This window comes from Chelonia mydas, chromosome 16 (genome assembly GCF_015237465.2).
Source record: "Chelonia mydas isolate rCheMyd1 chromosome 16, rCheMyd1.pri.v2, whole genome shotgun sequence".
In the NCBI taxonomy this organism is placed as follows: domain Eukaryota; kingdom Metazoa; phylum Chordata; order Testudines; family Cheloniidae; genus Chelonia; species Chelonia mydas.
The window spans coordinates 16,385,141-16,400,279 of record NC_057857.1 but is presented as its reverse complement, the minus strand read 5'-3'; the positions used below and the strand labels follow the sequence as shown (position 1 = coordinate 16,400,279).

General features: G+C 43.2%; 1 protein-coding gene across 1 annotated transcript in view; it reads right to left on the bottom strand.

Moving 5' to 3' along the window:
* Positions 1-335: 335 nt before the first annotated feature.
* STKLD1 (serine/threonine kinase like domain containing 1) overlaps positions 336-15,139 on the bottom strand; it is a 28,774-nt gene continuing 13,970 nt past the window's right edge. The window contains exons 14-19 of the mRNA XM_043530327.1: positions 14,641-14,769; positions 6,415-6,543; positions 5,298-5,426; positions 4,648-4,788; positions 3,568-3,647; positions 336-2,249 (exon numbers count right to left, since the gene is read on the bottom strand). Coding sequence (XP_043386262.1) covers positions 2,202-2,249; positions 3,568-3,647; positions 4,648-4,788; positions 5,298-5,426; positions 6,415-6,543; positions 14,641-14,769 — 656 coding nt within the window. The 3' untranslated portion in view covers positions 336-2,201. The remainder of the gene's footprint in view (positions 2,250-3,567; positions 3,648-4,647; positions 4,789-5,297; positions 5,427-6,414; positions 6,544-14,640; positions 14,770-15,139) is intronic.

Genomic DNA, 15,139 nt, shown 5'->3' with positions numbered 1-15,139 from the left:
TACTTTAAAAGAATTTGCTTCATATCCTTGCTCATGGCTATTTTTGGAAGGGGATGCTGCATAAATAGTCCCCTGCTCTAGAGGGCAAGAGTTTTAACAACCTCTACAACCATTTCTAGCATGGGCAAAGGTTACTAGTGTGGTAAATATTCTGTATACTGCTCCCTTTCTCTGCCAGTACAGTATATGTTGTTATCTCTTCTCACTTGGTCTTGTGTTGACACACCTTCTGTCTCTCTGGATCCTGCTGCTTAAAGCATGCTTAAAAAAGCATGTTTTGCTGCTTTCCATCCCTCCTCCTGGAGATAGTGTTGCACCCACATTTTTCAGCCAGCTGAGCTCTGTAAACACTTCATGAGCTATGAAAGAAGTTGATGCCCCAGCTGAAAGACTGTGTGCCCTAAGCTTTGGCAAGAGAAGATAAATTAGAGCCTCACTTCCTAGCTCTATGTATGTAGATTTATAACAAGAAGGAAATGATACTGGGCTCTAAATACCTTTGATGTCACATCTATTAATATTAGGATATTTAACAGCAAAAGACTGGTAGCGTCCCAAAAACTGGAAAGTGACCAGCTAGAAATATTGAACCAAAGTGTGCGAAGCCTGTTGCACTACTCCTGCATTTATTCAGATTATAGGGGAATGATCCCATTTGACATAGGATCAGCTATGGCACACCATATTGCCCAGAGCAGCATAAGCTTTATGAACAAACTGGCAGTACCTAAGAGTACATGTTGAAAAGAAGACTATTGCAAGTGAAAGATAGACTAGAACACCTAAGCTAATCTGATAGTGGACCTATATACATGTAGCAACTGCAAGGGAAAGAAAGCAGTCAAAGTGCAGTAAACTTGTAAAAAGTTTCATTCACACAGACATGTGGAACACATGCATAATAAACTCCTCTCTTTGAACAGTTCATTACAAGGAATCATATGTCTGTTCATGAACTACTGAGGTAGAGCTAATCCTGAGAAGAAGCTGTTATGCTCCGAATGAATAATCCATGGGCCAAAAGCTCACTAAATACATAAAGCTCACTTAACTCCAAGACTGTAGTCCTTAGTATGATTTTTATTCATCTTTTAGGAAAGTATGTTAGACATTAAATGTAGTTTAAAAATCCACAAAGTAAGGCAAGTTCCCAAAATAACACTGCTGTCAGACTCTCAATAGTCAGTAGTCAAAGCGGTTTGTTGTAAAGAATACAATGGAATATGTTCAAGCAGATGATGTCTGTATAATACAGGCAGTATCTCCTTCTGGGGAGAAAAATCTCTTTAAAATACTTCTGAAGGAATCAGGCATTTCTGAATCAGAAGACTTCAAGTCTTGTACCGTATATATAGACCAGCTTTTGTTATAGAATCATAGGACTGGAAGGGACCTTGAGAGGTCATCTAGTCCAGCCCCCGCACTCATAGCAGTACTAAGTATTCTCTAGACCAGTGCTACTCAAGCTATCTGATGTGGGGGACTGGCAATTTTTTTCCCCAATGTGCGCGCAGACCAGCAGCCAACGGCTCGCGGACCCCACCACTGTGAGTAGCACTGATCTAGACCATCCCTGACAGGTGTTTGTCTAACCTGCTCTTAAAAATCTCCAATGATGGAGATTCCATGACCTCCCTAGACAGTTTATTCCGTGCTTAACCACCCTGACAGGAAGTTTATGACAAGTCCAGGCTCATACTCTCGTTTGGCTGAGCCATTCTTGGTCAAGGACAAAGGCAGCTGATGGACACCTTTGTAGCCTCCTGATCGTGGAGGGGTCGGGGGGCTGGTTCAACTTCCAGCAAAGCTCCCAAAGTTAGTAACTCTCATAGATCTAAATGAGTGTTAGTAAGGATAGGAACTCTTTAGAATATTTCCCTAGTATGGTCCTTCAGGCAGAAATTAGAACGTGCTGTTCCTGAAGTATGGGTCACTTCCCAGGGGCAGATACCAGCTGATAGCTGGTATCGCTGCAAATGCCTTATTAACTGGGCCATACGTGCTGCCCAAGTGTAGTCTGGTATTTTGTTCCCTGCATCCCACTGCTTCTTTTTAAACAAAACAGAGCTGGGATAATACAAATAAAATGCTTACTTTAACTAAAATGTGCTTTGAATTTGCCAAATAGTGAAGCGCTAATTTCATACACAGTGTATGCTAACACATACCCACAAAATGGGACTCAAAGCTTCACTTTTACCTTATTTCCGCAATTTCAAAAGTGCTGAATCCACAAGGGTAATTATCTCCTGGGAAGAAATGTGAAAACTGTTAAATACAAGTTTATCCTGTTTTTTACTTTACAGTGTAAAGATACAATTAATAACTATGGTACAAAAATCTATTCTGTATTTAATGTCCTTTTATAGGAGTTCAGGCGGTATATCTCATTTGCATTTTTGGGTCTACAATAACTTACTTTTAGCAAATGTGTGGCCGAATTCAGAAACTTTACTCTCACCCGTAATTCCTTTGTACTACAATGGTGAGCAAAGATTGCAGAATTGGCTCGTAAGACTGTAAAATTTACATAAACTGTCTAAAACTAAAGAAAAGCTAAAAGGTAATCAGGAATCTGCTCTAAATATTAAGCAATAGTTGTCATGTTACACAATGTATATAAGTACACGGAGCAATATCTAGCATGTAAAAAGCCTTGATTAGAGGAAGAGAAAAATGGAGAGGGAAGGACCTCTCTTAGGGTTTGTAATAAAATCATTGTTATTTTTTCAGTGGTATTTCACATGTGGAATGTTTTGTTTTGTTTTGAAATGGAAAGGGTAATGATAGCTAGAGAAACATTGTGGAAAGTAATTACTTTGTACTATGGCCTATGAGGCAAACATTCTGGAGGAAGAGAAATGTGGGCAAATTAAATTCATGACTAACAGAAGAGTAAGGGTGGAGGCTCTGACTATCTGTTTTGGTTGGGTTTTTTTTTTTTTAATAACTGCTGCATGCTTGATGGCAAAGTACTCTAGGTTAATAACTTGGTGGTTTAAGAGTGTAGGTCACTCTAGTGTTGGAAAAACAAAGGTGGGAATTATTTTGCTGTTTAGTGAATTTAATATAATTCTCTGGGAGGGCAAGCCCACACAATTAAGTGGCTTGGGTTTTTAGGGTTATTTAATAGATCAATAAATTCCTCTCTGCTTTGTAATATAGCTGTCATGTTCCTATATACTTTAACCTGTATTTCTGGTATAAAAATATAATAAAAAATATATACAGGCTAATGCTGGATGAAGTGGGAATAATGTCAAACTTATATTTAATCGATTTAAGAGGATTTTCAGCATGAAGTTTGATAAACTATGCTCCCCCTGCTTATTTTTTTAGTACACTTAGAAATATTCTGAGTCCCCATGCCTCCGGAATACCCTGCACACTGAGTCCACACGAAGCCCCTACCCCCACAAGTTCCTGCACTGTATCTTCCTCTGGGTAAGATGGATGCCACAAACTACTCCAGATGGTTGATGTTTGTGCAGGCCATAGCCAAGAAATAAAACCATTTGTTCAAATAGACGGAGCATGCTCTTTGTTACCACAGTGACCGCCACCTACCATACTGGATGTAAACTTGACTCTCATTTCAGTCAGCAGCTCCTTCATGTTCTGGGAGATCATCTCTACCACTATGTCATCTGATGAAAAGGAACAGGGGAATCTATCTTAGTTACTGTAATAACGCTTGGAATAGTATTTCACCTTCCATAGCTCTCACCTGACAATGGCCAAAGGAGCTAGGGGAGGGAAAGGCCCTTATGTTAGGAAACAAGACTGACCTAAAGAAGTTTGAAACAAACATTGAGTTTATTGTAACCTCAGGTGCATGATTAAAGTATTACTGCCACGAGGAAGAGTGGGATAAGGTTAGATGGAAATTAAAGTAAATCAAGTAAGGGACAATTGAAAAATTCCTTCAGCATCTATAAGTTGCTAATGAGCATTCATGTTAATACAATTGATATGCAAGCTCAGAAACTGAGAGCTCTGCCTCTGTGTATTAATTACTCGCACTGCAGTAGAGTGCACAGGCTACGACAAAGATTGGGGCCCCATTGCACTGGGTACTGTTTAAACACATCATGAGAATGTCTCTGCCCTGAGGAGCCTACTGTCTAGTTAAAACTGTACACACACAAAGCAGTACTAGTAGGCAAGAGTCGTTTCAATGGAAGGGTCAGATGTTAACTCTTGTGGGAGACAAATTATTTTTGTGCATTATTTCTGAGGCAGGCCGCACCTGAAATTTTGTTTCCTTCCTCTCTCCTGTCTTTCATAAGACAAACAAGGCTCTATGCTGATCTAGATGTTCTTATTCAAACTGCAATGTATTGCCTTTCCTGCTTTACTATTTACACTTCCATGCTGAACGATCTGGGGAGAAGCAACCGCAGATGTGCAATTACTAGTTTCATAATAGCTCCTAACCTGAATCTGAAAACATATTTCAGGTTTCATACCACAGAAGCTGAGCGATAGCTTATTGTACAGTATTGTAGTCTTGCTGGGGACTGCAAGCAGTAATTTCCAATCACTGTGCTCACTGACAGTGTAGAATTATTCTTGGTTGCTGTTATGATTTTATGCATTGTCTGAACAAAAAGGACTATGCAAAGACACGAAAGAACAAGAGCTTACCATACTGAACCATCTCATTAATCAGCATACAGATGTTCTCCACCACTTCTGGATCATCACAGTGAAAGTGATAGGAGTCTTTGATCAGGCTTATTCCGCTGCCCTTTGTATCTGTTACTATAAATCTGAAAGCAGATAACTCTGCAAGAGAGGGACACAAGTGCTACTAGGCTGCGGCAGATTTCCTACCTTGGAAAACTATTCTGAAGCACCTTCAGATAATGTGTAGGACTGTGTCAGCAGCTGACACTTTCCTGCAGGACAAAACTTCTCTTTATGTCCCACATACCCTTTGTTCATTTTTCATTAACCGTCCTTGAGCTGTATCCGTTTTACACACTAGAACAACCTCAACACAAGGAAGTATTTTAAACACTGAGAGAGTTTACAACAGGGTCCCCCTCCCTCTGCTGATCCACCAGTTCCCTCTGACATTCATGCTTCTGTTCTTGGGCAGGAGGGGTTAATCCAGTTTTCTTGTGTGAATGTTTTTCTCCGACAGGTTGAATGTTTTTCTCCCACAAAAGGAGAGGACTGATACAGGAGGGCAGATGCCCCTCCCAACCCCACTGGGAACCTTTGGTCTTTACAGTGTTGTTTGCCTCTGATGCCCACTTGCCATTGTTAAAAACACCTTTCTGGACTGTTACCAGATATCCTTAGGAGGCTTGCCAATGCCAAGCAGGTATTCTTCACCAGCACTGGTCTTTCTGGGTTCATCCTGAGAGCATCCAACAGAAGCAGAGTTGTCGGTTCATACTGGTTTTCAGTTAAGCAGCCTGCAAAAATAACCAGTGAAATATCCATCAGTGCTTTCAGCTTCTGCCTCAAGCTTCTACAAGGATTCCTTTACCATGCACCAAAACTAAAACGTAAGCCCTGTTAGGCCTATTTTACTATAATACAGACTAATAGAATATCTGAGCATTGTGAGTTGGTCCAGGGGCTCAGAGACAGTTATGAGCCATCTGCTAGGTGAAGCTCCAGGTTCAATTCCTGGTTACAGCCTTTTACACCCCAGATCAGCAGAGGGTAGGAATGCTGCAAAAACAACATCCTCTACTAGTAGGGGCTGGGGAGAAATGAATGCAGTGGCTAGAAAGATAGTGGCCATAATAAGGGGATTGAATGGTAGAGGTGAAAAAGGAGAAAGGGTAGCATGAAAATGCTGCAAGGATGTTTTCATCTATAAAGTGATTCCGAAGGAGCACTAGTACCGGACTCATACTGCAAAGATGTTTCTTTTAATGTACAGGTATAGTGATATATAGATAATGCTTCTATTTTTAACTTGTGTTCTTCCCAGGGCACTGACAACATTCATGTTAAACACCTTTCTTTGTAATACTCTCCACAGCACTAATACTGTACTGGGTGGTTTTACGTTGGAAAGAGAGTAACAAACCTGAGATTCTTTAGTTGTGAGAGAAGACAACTAAGAGGTGACAGTCTATTCTACAGAGGTTCTTAAACCGTGCTCATCACTGTAGTATCTGATAGCAGTATTTACTTAACCTAGCTAAGAGTTATTACAAAATTAAACTTCGTCTGAGGTTGTCAGAAAGAGATGAACTAGGGGGTGCTGATTCAGTTAGGAGGGTAACTATGTTGCCAGCTAAAGTACAGCAGGTTGTATGGCGCCAAGGTAACTTATAGAGGATTCACTTCTTCAACATTCATTTTAATTACTACTTAAATAACTGCTGTGTGTGATTTGGTCAGACTAACCCCTGCTGTGCATAAGGCATAGCAAGTATGAAAACTCACCCTGAAGTGTCAGAACCCAGAGGGCAGAGCAAGCCGACTCAACCACCTCTCCATTCTCACGGTGTTCTTGGAGGACTCCAGTGATAATCTGGACAGCATTTTTTAGTGATGCTTGTCCCATGTTACTTTCTGAATTAGGAAGAAAAGCCAAATGCCAATATATCAAGCAGAGTTTGTTAACTCAAACATTAACGCATTGAGCAGATTAAACTGCAGGCAAACATCATCTTACTGCACAAAGTATAAAAACACACTATTGATTACTTATTTATTTGATTATGCTCTAGATTCCTTCCATCAGCTCTTCTTTACGTTAGTAAAATAATCTTGTGTGAAAGTAGAATGAATTATATTGAAATTATAGGTTTCAGAGTAACAGCCGTGTTAGTCTGTATTCATAAAAAGAAAAGGAGTACTTGTGGCACCTTAGAGACTAACCAGTTTATTTGAGCATGAGCTTTCGTGAGCTACAGCTCACTTCATCGGATGCATAGCATATCGTGGAAACTGCAGAAGACATTATATACACACAGAGACCATGAAACAAAACTTCCTCCGAAAAAGGAAAAAGGGGGGTGTGGGGGGGGGGGTGAGAAAACCTGGATTAGTGCTGGAGGTGACCCACCTTGATTATCATGCGCATTATAAAGAGGGGTTTCAAAGGGGGATGGGCTGTTGCCAGCAGGAGAGTGAATTTGTATGTGGGGGGGGGGGGGAAGGGTGAGAAAACCTGGATTTGTGCTGGAAATGGCTCTACTTGAGGATCACTTTAGATAAGCTGTTGCCAGCGGGGGAGTGAGGTGGGAGGAAGTTTTGTTTCATGGTCTCTGTGTGTATATAATGTCTTCTGCAGTTTCCACGATATGCTATGCATCCGATGAAGTGAGCTGTAGCTCACGAAAGCTCATGCTCAAATAAACTGGTTAGTCTCTAAGGTGCCACAAGTACTCCTTTTATTGAAATTATAATTCATTAAAGAAATGCTGCTTGAAGGGTTTGTTGAAATATAGTTGTCAGGAAGAGAAACATTAAGGAGTGTGAGACAATGGGTCCTCAAACTAATTAACTTAGAGCGCCTACTGAGCTAGGAGATTGGTAAACGTTAGTATGCAAATAAGATATGTATGTATATTAGTCAGTTTCTGCTTTCTTTTGTCTCTTATGTTAAATTGGCTTTGGCTTAGCTGTATAAATAAGAAAAGGAGTACTTATGGCACCTTAGAGACTAACCAATTTATTTAGTCTCTAAGGTGCCACAAGTACTCCTTTTCTTTTTGCGAATACAGACTAACACGGCTGTTACTCTGAAACCTGTATAAATAAGTTATCTTGAGCCTCAGAGAGGGGCTCACTTCTGGGTGCATTAGCAAAGCTCTTTGCGGATAAACAGAGTGGTCTGACAAATTATGCGAGTCCTGAATCTGACTTTGACAATTTGGAGGTTCCACCGAGTTGGCAACCGTCTTCTCTGGGGCTGTGTGACTCCTGACTGTTCTTAGGATGGCTGTGGCAAGCTGGCACCTGGGCATTTGGCCCGAGCAGTCCTCCACCAGAACGGAAGGGTGCATGACCACAGTGAAGTCTACGCCATCGAACCTGTTGGTTCCCACTCTGTTCTGGTAGGGATCCTGGGATCTGACATCAGGAATCTGGTCAGATAATTATTTCTGTGTTTTGTCCGGACTGAGGACTGTCTTGTCTCTGTGTCTATCCGTCCTCCCTGTGGTGTGGTTGAGTCTGGGCGCCGTCTCCGTCCGGGGATCGGCTGACCAAAGGGTTCCTGTCCCCACGGTCTGAGTGAGTGAAATCTGCACAATCGCAGCCGCACCACACCGTGGGTAAAACCCTTGGTGTGAAAGCAAGGGCGGTTGAGGCAGTAGCCTGTGGGCTCCTTTTGTGTGTTGCACCGGGCATGGCTCTGACGAACCCGACTTTCCTTCTTGTGTGATTGGCGTGTAAAGTCCTCCTGTATGGGTAACCAGACGTCTAAGTTGGGACCGTTCCCTAAAGGAACGCCGGCTCAGTTTATGTATTTTAGGAAGAGTCCGGACTCCCGTAAATTTCTGGAAAAATGGTCTAGGCTAAGGGGGTTAGGTAGAGTGGCTACTACCACCACTACGCTTCTGTCCCCAGAAGCCTTTACAGCTATTCTGAGGGAAAATGGGCCCTTTTCGCACAGAAATGGTCTATAAGGGACTGCTGCAGGCAGCAGGCAGAGAGAGAATCTGATCAAAATTATTTGACTATTGGGTAATGTAATCAAAATCACTAAAGGACGTAAGGGGTTTCTACTGGAACTTAACTTGGCTGCTCCTGGTTGTGTCTAGTTGTGCAAGATGGAAGTGTAACTGGGGTACAGTTGTGTAAAAGAGTAATCACAGTGCAAGGGATGTTAGGCAAAAGAGAATTTTCTGTGTGTATATAGTGCTAAAATCTGAAGCTGTGTCTCAGCTATTACCTGAGAATAAACTTAAAGCTTGGTACAGCAGAGAAACTATTGCAAACATGGTCTGTTGCACAAGACGGGAAACTGAGGTACACCACCTCACGAATTTCATAAATGACCAGTGAGTGGGGTAATTCACTAGCCTGACTATAGAACAAAATAAGTACAGCCTGGAGGTAATTCTTCTGTTTTTCCTGCAATTAGCAAGGAAATTTGTAAAAGAAAGTGGTATTATTATTAAGCAATAATCTGTCCCCACCAGGGGGGTGGAAATTGTTTCTTTTGTTTTTAGACTCTACAAGCAAGCTGGCGCCAGCGGAAGAATAACTCAGAATACCATGGATCTATGTTTTGTGTTGTTTGTCTGTGGTGTTTGTCTTGTTGCTAGCATTGCTGTGTTTTAATGAACAGAAAACCTCATGACGTAGGTGGGGGATGGCTTCAAAAGGCTGACCTGGGGGGGGGGGGGGGGGGGGGGGGAGATGTGTATGGGAATGCAAAAGCCTAACTCAGGAGAATCCCAAAATTCAGTGGCCACTGTTAGGATCTTGGGACAAAGACCGAGTAGACATCTTAAAAGACAAACTCGGCCAACCTAAAACTAAATTGGCAAAAGGAGAGGTTGATTGTTTCATGCAGCGGTGGGACGAGGCAAATGATAGGTGGACAGAATCAAAACTTGCCTCTCTCAAAGATTCTGGCTTCTATCCCACCAGATGCAACTCATTTTACTGTTGTTGATTTGTGCTCTGCTTTCTTTTCTGTCCCGGTTCACCCTGACTCCCAGTTCCTGTTTGCCTTTTCTTACAAGGGGCAACAGTACACATGGACCACACTGCCCCAGGGGTATACTGAAAGCCCGTCATATTTTTCCCAAACATTAGCTTGAGACCTTGCTGACCTTGTTTTCCCGTCCAGGTCCACACTAGTCCAATATGTAGATGATCTACTCCTCTGTTCCCCTTCATTGTCTGCCTCTGAAACTGACTCTTTAGTGCTCCTTACTGCCCTAGCAAATAAGGGTCACAAAGCTTCTCGCTCTAAACTACAACTCTGTCAAGTTTCTGTCACAGACCTTGGCTTTCTCCTCTCCCAGGATTCCCGTGCACTTTCTCCCACCCGCGTCCAAGCTATCCTTAGCTTTCCCCGACCTCGCTCCCCACGCCAGGTCCGGAAGTTTTTCGGCATGGCTGGATTCTGCAGACAATGGATTCCCCAATATGCCTCCCTTGCAAAATCTCTCCGGGAACTCACTCGATTCTCTGTGCCTGACCCCATGCCGTGGTCCCCTGAGGCCAATTCTGCCTTTGTTTCCCTCAAACAGGGTTTGGCTTCTGCCCCTGCCTTAGGGCTGCCTGACTATTCTAACCCTTTTACCCTTTTCTGCCACGAACAATCTGGGTGTGCGCTTGGAGTTCTCACTCAGATGCACGGAGAAAAGAACCACCCAGTGGCTTATTTCTCTGCCACTTTAGACCCTGTTGCCCAAGGCTTACCCCCCTGCCTGCGTGCTGTGGCTGCTGCAGCGCGCCTAGTCGAAATGTCTGATTCCCTTGTTCTCTACTCTCCTCTTACCCTCCTGGTCCCTCACTGACCTCACCCTGCTCCAAGACTCTGCCCCAGAAACCGAGAGAGAATCCTGGGTTGCCCAAGGTTGCTCTCTACATCCCGATTCCTTTTGGCGCTCACCTACTGGCACCTTGGTAGCCCCCTTTTCACTCTACCCATCTCTGGCCGCCCTGTTATCGGTGTTTCGCATGTCGGAAAGGAGGGGATGATCTCTGCTGTAACAAAGACAGGATGGTGGGCCCCCCATTTTAGCTCTTTTGCAGCCCGCCACTGTGCAGCCTGTACCATTTGCCAAAGCCATAATATTGGTAAACCTGTAAAAGTGCCCCAGGGATTCCGGGGCCTGCCTCAAGCACCGTTCTTGCACAAATGCCTAAGTGTCAACAATATGAATTTATATTGGTTATGGTATGTTTATTCTCCGGTTGGATTGAAGCCTTTCCTTGTCGCAAGGCTGACTCACTGTCTGTTGCCAAATGTTTGTTAAATCATATTATGCCTGCCAAGGGAATTCCTGCTACTCTGTCCAGTGATCGGGGTACACATTTTACTGGACAACTTGTTCAACACCTGGACTGTATATTGCATATCAAACACTTGTAGCACTGTCCCTACCACCCACAGAGTGCAGGTGCAGTTGAAAGACCAAATGGTGTCCTTAAGAATAAGCTTGCTAAAATTTGTGACTCTACAGGATTAAGCTGGCCAGTAGCCTTACCATTAGCCCTTATGGACATGAGATCCACTCCATCCCAAAGGCATAAATTAAGTCCCTTTGAAATTGTTATGGGACGCCCTATGCGAGCTATGACTACCATTACCCCTGTTCCAGATTTGAACTTGACTCACAGTGCGCTCCTTCAGTATTGCAAGGGACTAATGCAAGCTGTAAGTCACTTCCATTCACAGGTTCGAGTCGCCTGGCCCACGGAACCCACCTCCGACGCTTGCCACAACCTTGAGTCAGGTGATTGGGTCTACGTACGGCGCCATCATCGAAAGCACGCCTTGGAGCCCCGGTGGAAGGGTCCTCATCAGGTACTGCTTACTACACAGACGGCTGTTAAACTATCTGGTATCGCAGCGTGGATACATGCTTCACAGTGTAAGAAGGCACCATCCCCGGAGAACCAAGCACCACCTCAGGACAACGCAGAGTCAATTTTGACTCCAGAAGAAGACGTAGAGGAACAGTCTGCAATACCTTACAATCTACGCTCTCGTAAGGGTTGCCAGAAGCAGATGACGAACACAAAAAAAAAAAGGCAGTAGTGAGCCTAGCGCCTACTGCCTGGTGGGCGTAAAACCGTGACTGCGGTTCCCTCAGTTGAGGTTGTCAGAACCAGAAGAGCCTTGCCTCCATCACGCGCCTCTGCCTGTTCCTCGGCTGCTGGTATCTTACGGTCTGGGGAGACCACGATGACAATTCTTTTATCCAGCAGCAGGTGTGGATAGCTCAGACCCTTAATATTTCTAATTGGTGAGTCTGCAGCCACATCCCAGCCCACTCTCAAACTGGTGTTCCTGTCCTGGCTATCCCACTCAAGTCCCCAGACCTCACTGGAGGGCCTCGTCTGTTTAACAAAATATGGAACAGCAATGGCACTTGGGAAGCGGTGGGAATAAATGCATCTAAATGGATAAGTGTGGTGGAGGGAAAAGGTCATTGGTGTTGGGTGTGTAATGGGACAGGGCTGGATATGGGGAAAAGCCGTTGCCTTCAGCATATTGTGGCCAATGGTGTATGAGATTATTCAAACTAAACTAAAAAGTGGCGGGCCGGGTATGGAGATATGAATTTTTTCTCAACCTGGGATCAAACAGAGAAATCAATCTCATGTTCCCCCTACAGTAACCTTAGTGAAAACAATACAAACTTTCAATGTCATGCAAATAACACCACTCCTCGTAAGGAGAATTACCCTGTACCCTTTGGGGGATACTACTCCTCCTTTGCAAACACCTATATGACAAATGGGTGCAACCGACCCTTCCCGGCCTTAATAGGCCATCACTGGGTGTGTGGGACCAGAGCTTATACCGCACTACCAGCTAATTGGTCAGGAATCTGTTATCCCGCCCGACTCTTCCCACAATTCCGAGTGCTAGGAACCTTCCCTTGAGAACGCCTCTGCAATTTCAGGCGAAAAAGAAGGGACTTAACAGATGCCCAATGGTATGTAAATAACATAAGCCCCTTAACCTGGGAAGCGGCCATTGGCGGTTCCTTAATACCATTAGTGGGAGTAATACACCATGCAAAAAGGCTCCTAAGGTTACAAGCAGTAGTTGAAATAATGGCAAATGAAACCGGAGAAAGTTTAAGAGCCCTGGCCAAAGAAACAGAGGCAATCCGACAGATGGCCCTCCAAAACCGTCAGGCATTGGACATAGTGCTGGTGGCAAAAGGAGGGACTTGTGCTCTCATTGGAAAAGACTGCTGTGTGTATATACCAGACAACACCAGTGAGGTAATAGATTGTGCTAGCCACTTAGAACAAATCGCATATCTTCCCCACGAAGAGCCAAGTTCTTTATGGAAGTGGCTAAGTAACCTTTTCAATTTCTCTGGCACAGGAAACTGGTTGTTTCAGGGAGCCCTAACTCTCCTGTTTGGAATCCTAATAATTTTTGTATGTTTTCAGTTACTTTCCTGTTGTATCCAAAATTGTGTCAGGCATGCTACACAGATAGCTGCCCCAAACCAGAGTGCTAATTTGATGATTTTAAATATCACTGATGAACAAAGAGATAAAGAACGACTGATATGTGGAACCCAGTCATTGTTGGTCATTGCGTAGCTTGACCAAAAGGAGGGATTGTGAAAGTAGAATGAATTATATTGAAATTATAATTCATTAAAGAAATGCTACTTGAAGGGTTTGTTGAAATATAGTTGTCAGGAAGAGAAACATTAAGGAGTGTGAGACAATGGGTCCTCAAACTAATTAACTTAGAGCTCCTACTGAGCTAGGAGATTGGTAAACGTTAGTATGCAAATAAGATATGTATGTATATTTGTCAGTTTCTGCTTTCTTTTGTCTCTTATGTTAAATTGGCTTTGGCTTAGCTGTATAAATAAGTTATCTTGAGCCTCAGAGTGGGGCTCACATCTGGGTGCATTGGCAAAGCGCTTTGCTAATAAACAGAGTGGTCTGACAAATTATCTGAGTCCTGAATCTGACTTTGACACTTGCATTATTCCAGCTGTTTTCATCTGCAAAAGCTTTACAAGCTTAATCTAACATACAGACTATACACAGGAATTGCTTCACCCAAACCTAAAATGCAGCCATCTGTAGGTAGAACATGGCACTCAGGAATGATACCTAACAGATCACACAGAGAAAAATATCGAGTTGAACCTGCAGTGGGAAATTATACGTGCAGAATACAATTGCGCACATTTGTTTTGTTTTTTTTACCTTGACAATGAGAATAACACATCCCTGCTCTTTCAAGAAGCGTCATGGAATCTAATCACCACCCGTGGTCAGGGCCTCAGATTTAGGTCTAGTGCAAAAGGGGATCTTCCAGCAGCAGCGTAATGCAATGCTGTGGCATCAATTCAGCACTGACTCAGAAGGAATGCCACCTGCTGGTGTTCCTTGGGGGTTTCTATTCAAGAGTGAGCCTGATCCTGTTTCTGACAGGACTGTAGGATAGAAATGCAAGGCTGGAGGTTTTTTACACAAATCTCTTCCTGAGGCAGCTAGGGTGTGTTCTGGGGTTATTAAAAAAGCTACGTATTTCAAAGACAATTCCCCCTCTCTACCAATGTATCATCTAATTCACCTCCACTTGCTAGGCTTGTTTCTTAAATCAATCCAATATGCTGATTATACTCCATTTCCTCTTCTTATCACAACACGCCACATTATGTGATGGAACCCGTAGCCACATAACCCACTTTTCATTTCTGAATGTTTATAAACAGTATGCACCTCAGCCTTCCACAGAAACATTTATAAATTGGGTCCTTACCATCACTAGGGATATTGAGACATTTGCACTGATCTTCAGTCTGTGTTGCCCCATAGCTCATTCAAAGATGGATCTTCTAATGCTATTCAAGCAAAGCTCTCACCCACATTCTTTTCTCTAACACCCCACTGTACCCAAAGTTGGGAGAAGTCAGTAAAAAGATTCATCCCCAAGCTACAAGAATCTCTGAACCCAGCTAAGCACAGTATCTGCTGTGTTCTACTTACCATTCACAGCCAAGCTCCAAAGAATACCAGAGCAAGAGAGGCAGATCTGTCTGTTCTGAGGAAAATTGCTTATAATTGACAGAACATCTGTGATGACCCCAGCTTTCCTCAGGGCTTCTGCAGCCATTTCTAATAAGGACAGAAAAGGACATATTATAATTATATTGCCACTGCCACCACTAACAACAAATTTAAATCAGAAGGAGTCATGAAACAAGGGAGTAACATAATATGATAAAGGGCAATATGAAAATGAGCAAAAGAAATGTACTGGATTCTTAATGAGAACCACATGCACACAGACTATACTTGTGGTGACTGGCCTTTCCAGAACCTTTTCAATTTGGGCTTCTCTTCCCATTATAGTTTTGAGCTTCATGGAAGAAAAAAAAAAAAGAGTTATTGAGAGGGCACCAATCACTGCCATTCAAGTCAATCTGGCAATCCAACCAACCTAGTCAACTCCAGACTTAAGAATTCATTTTGAACCATAACTTAG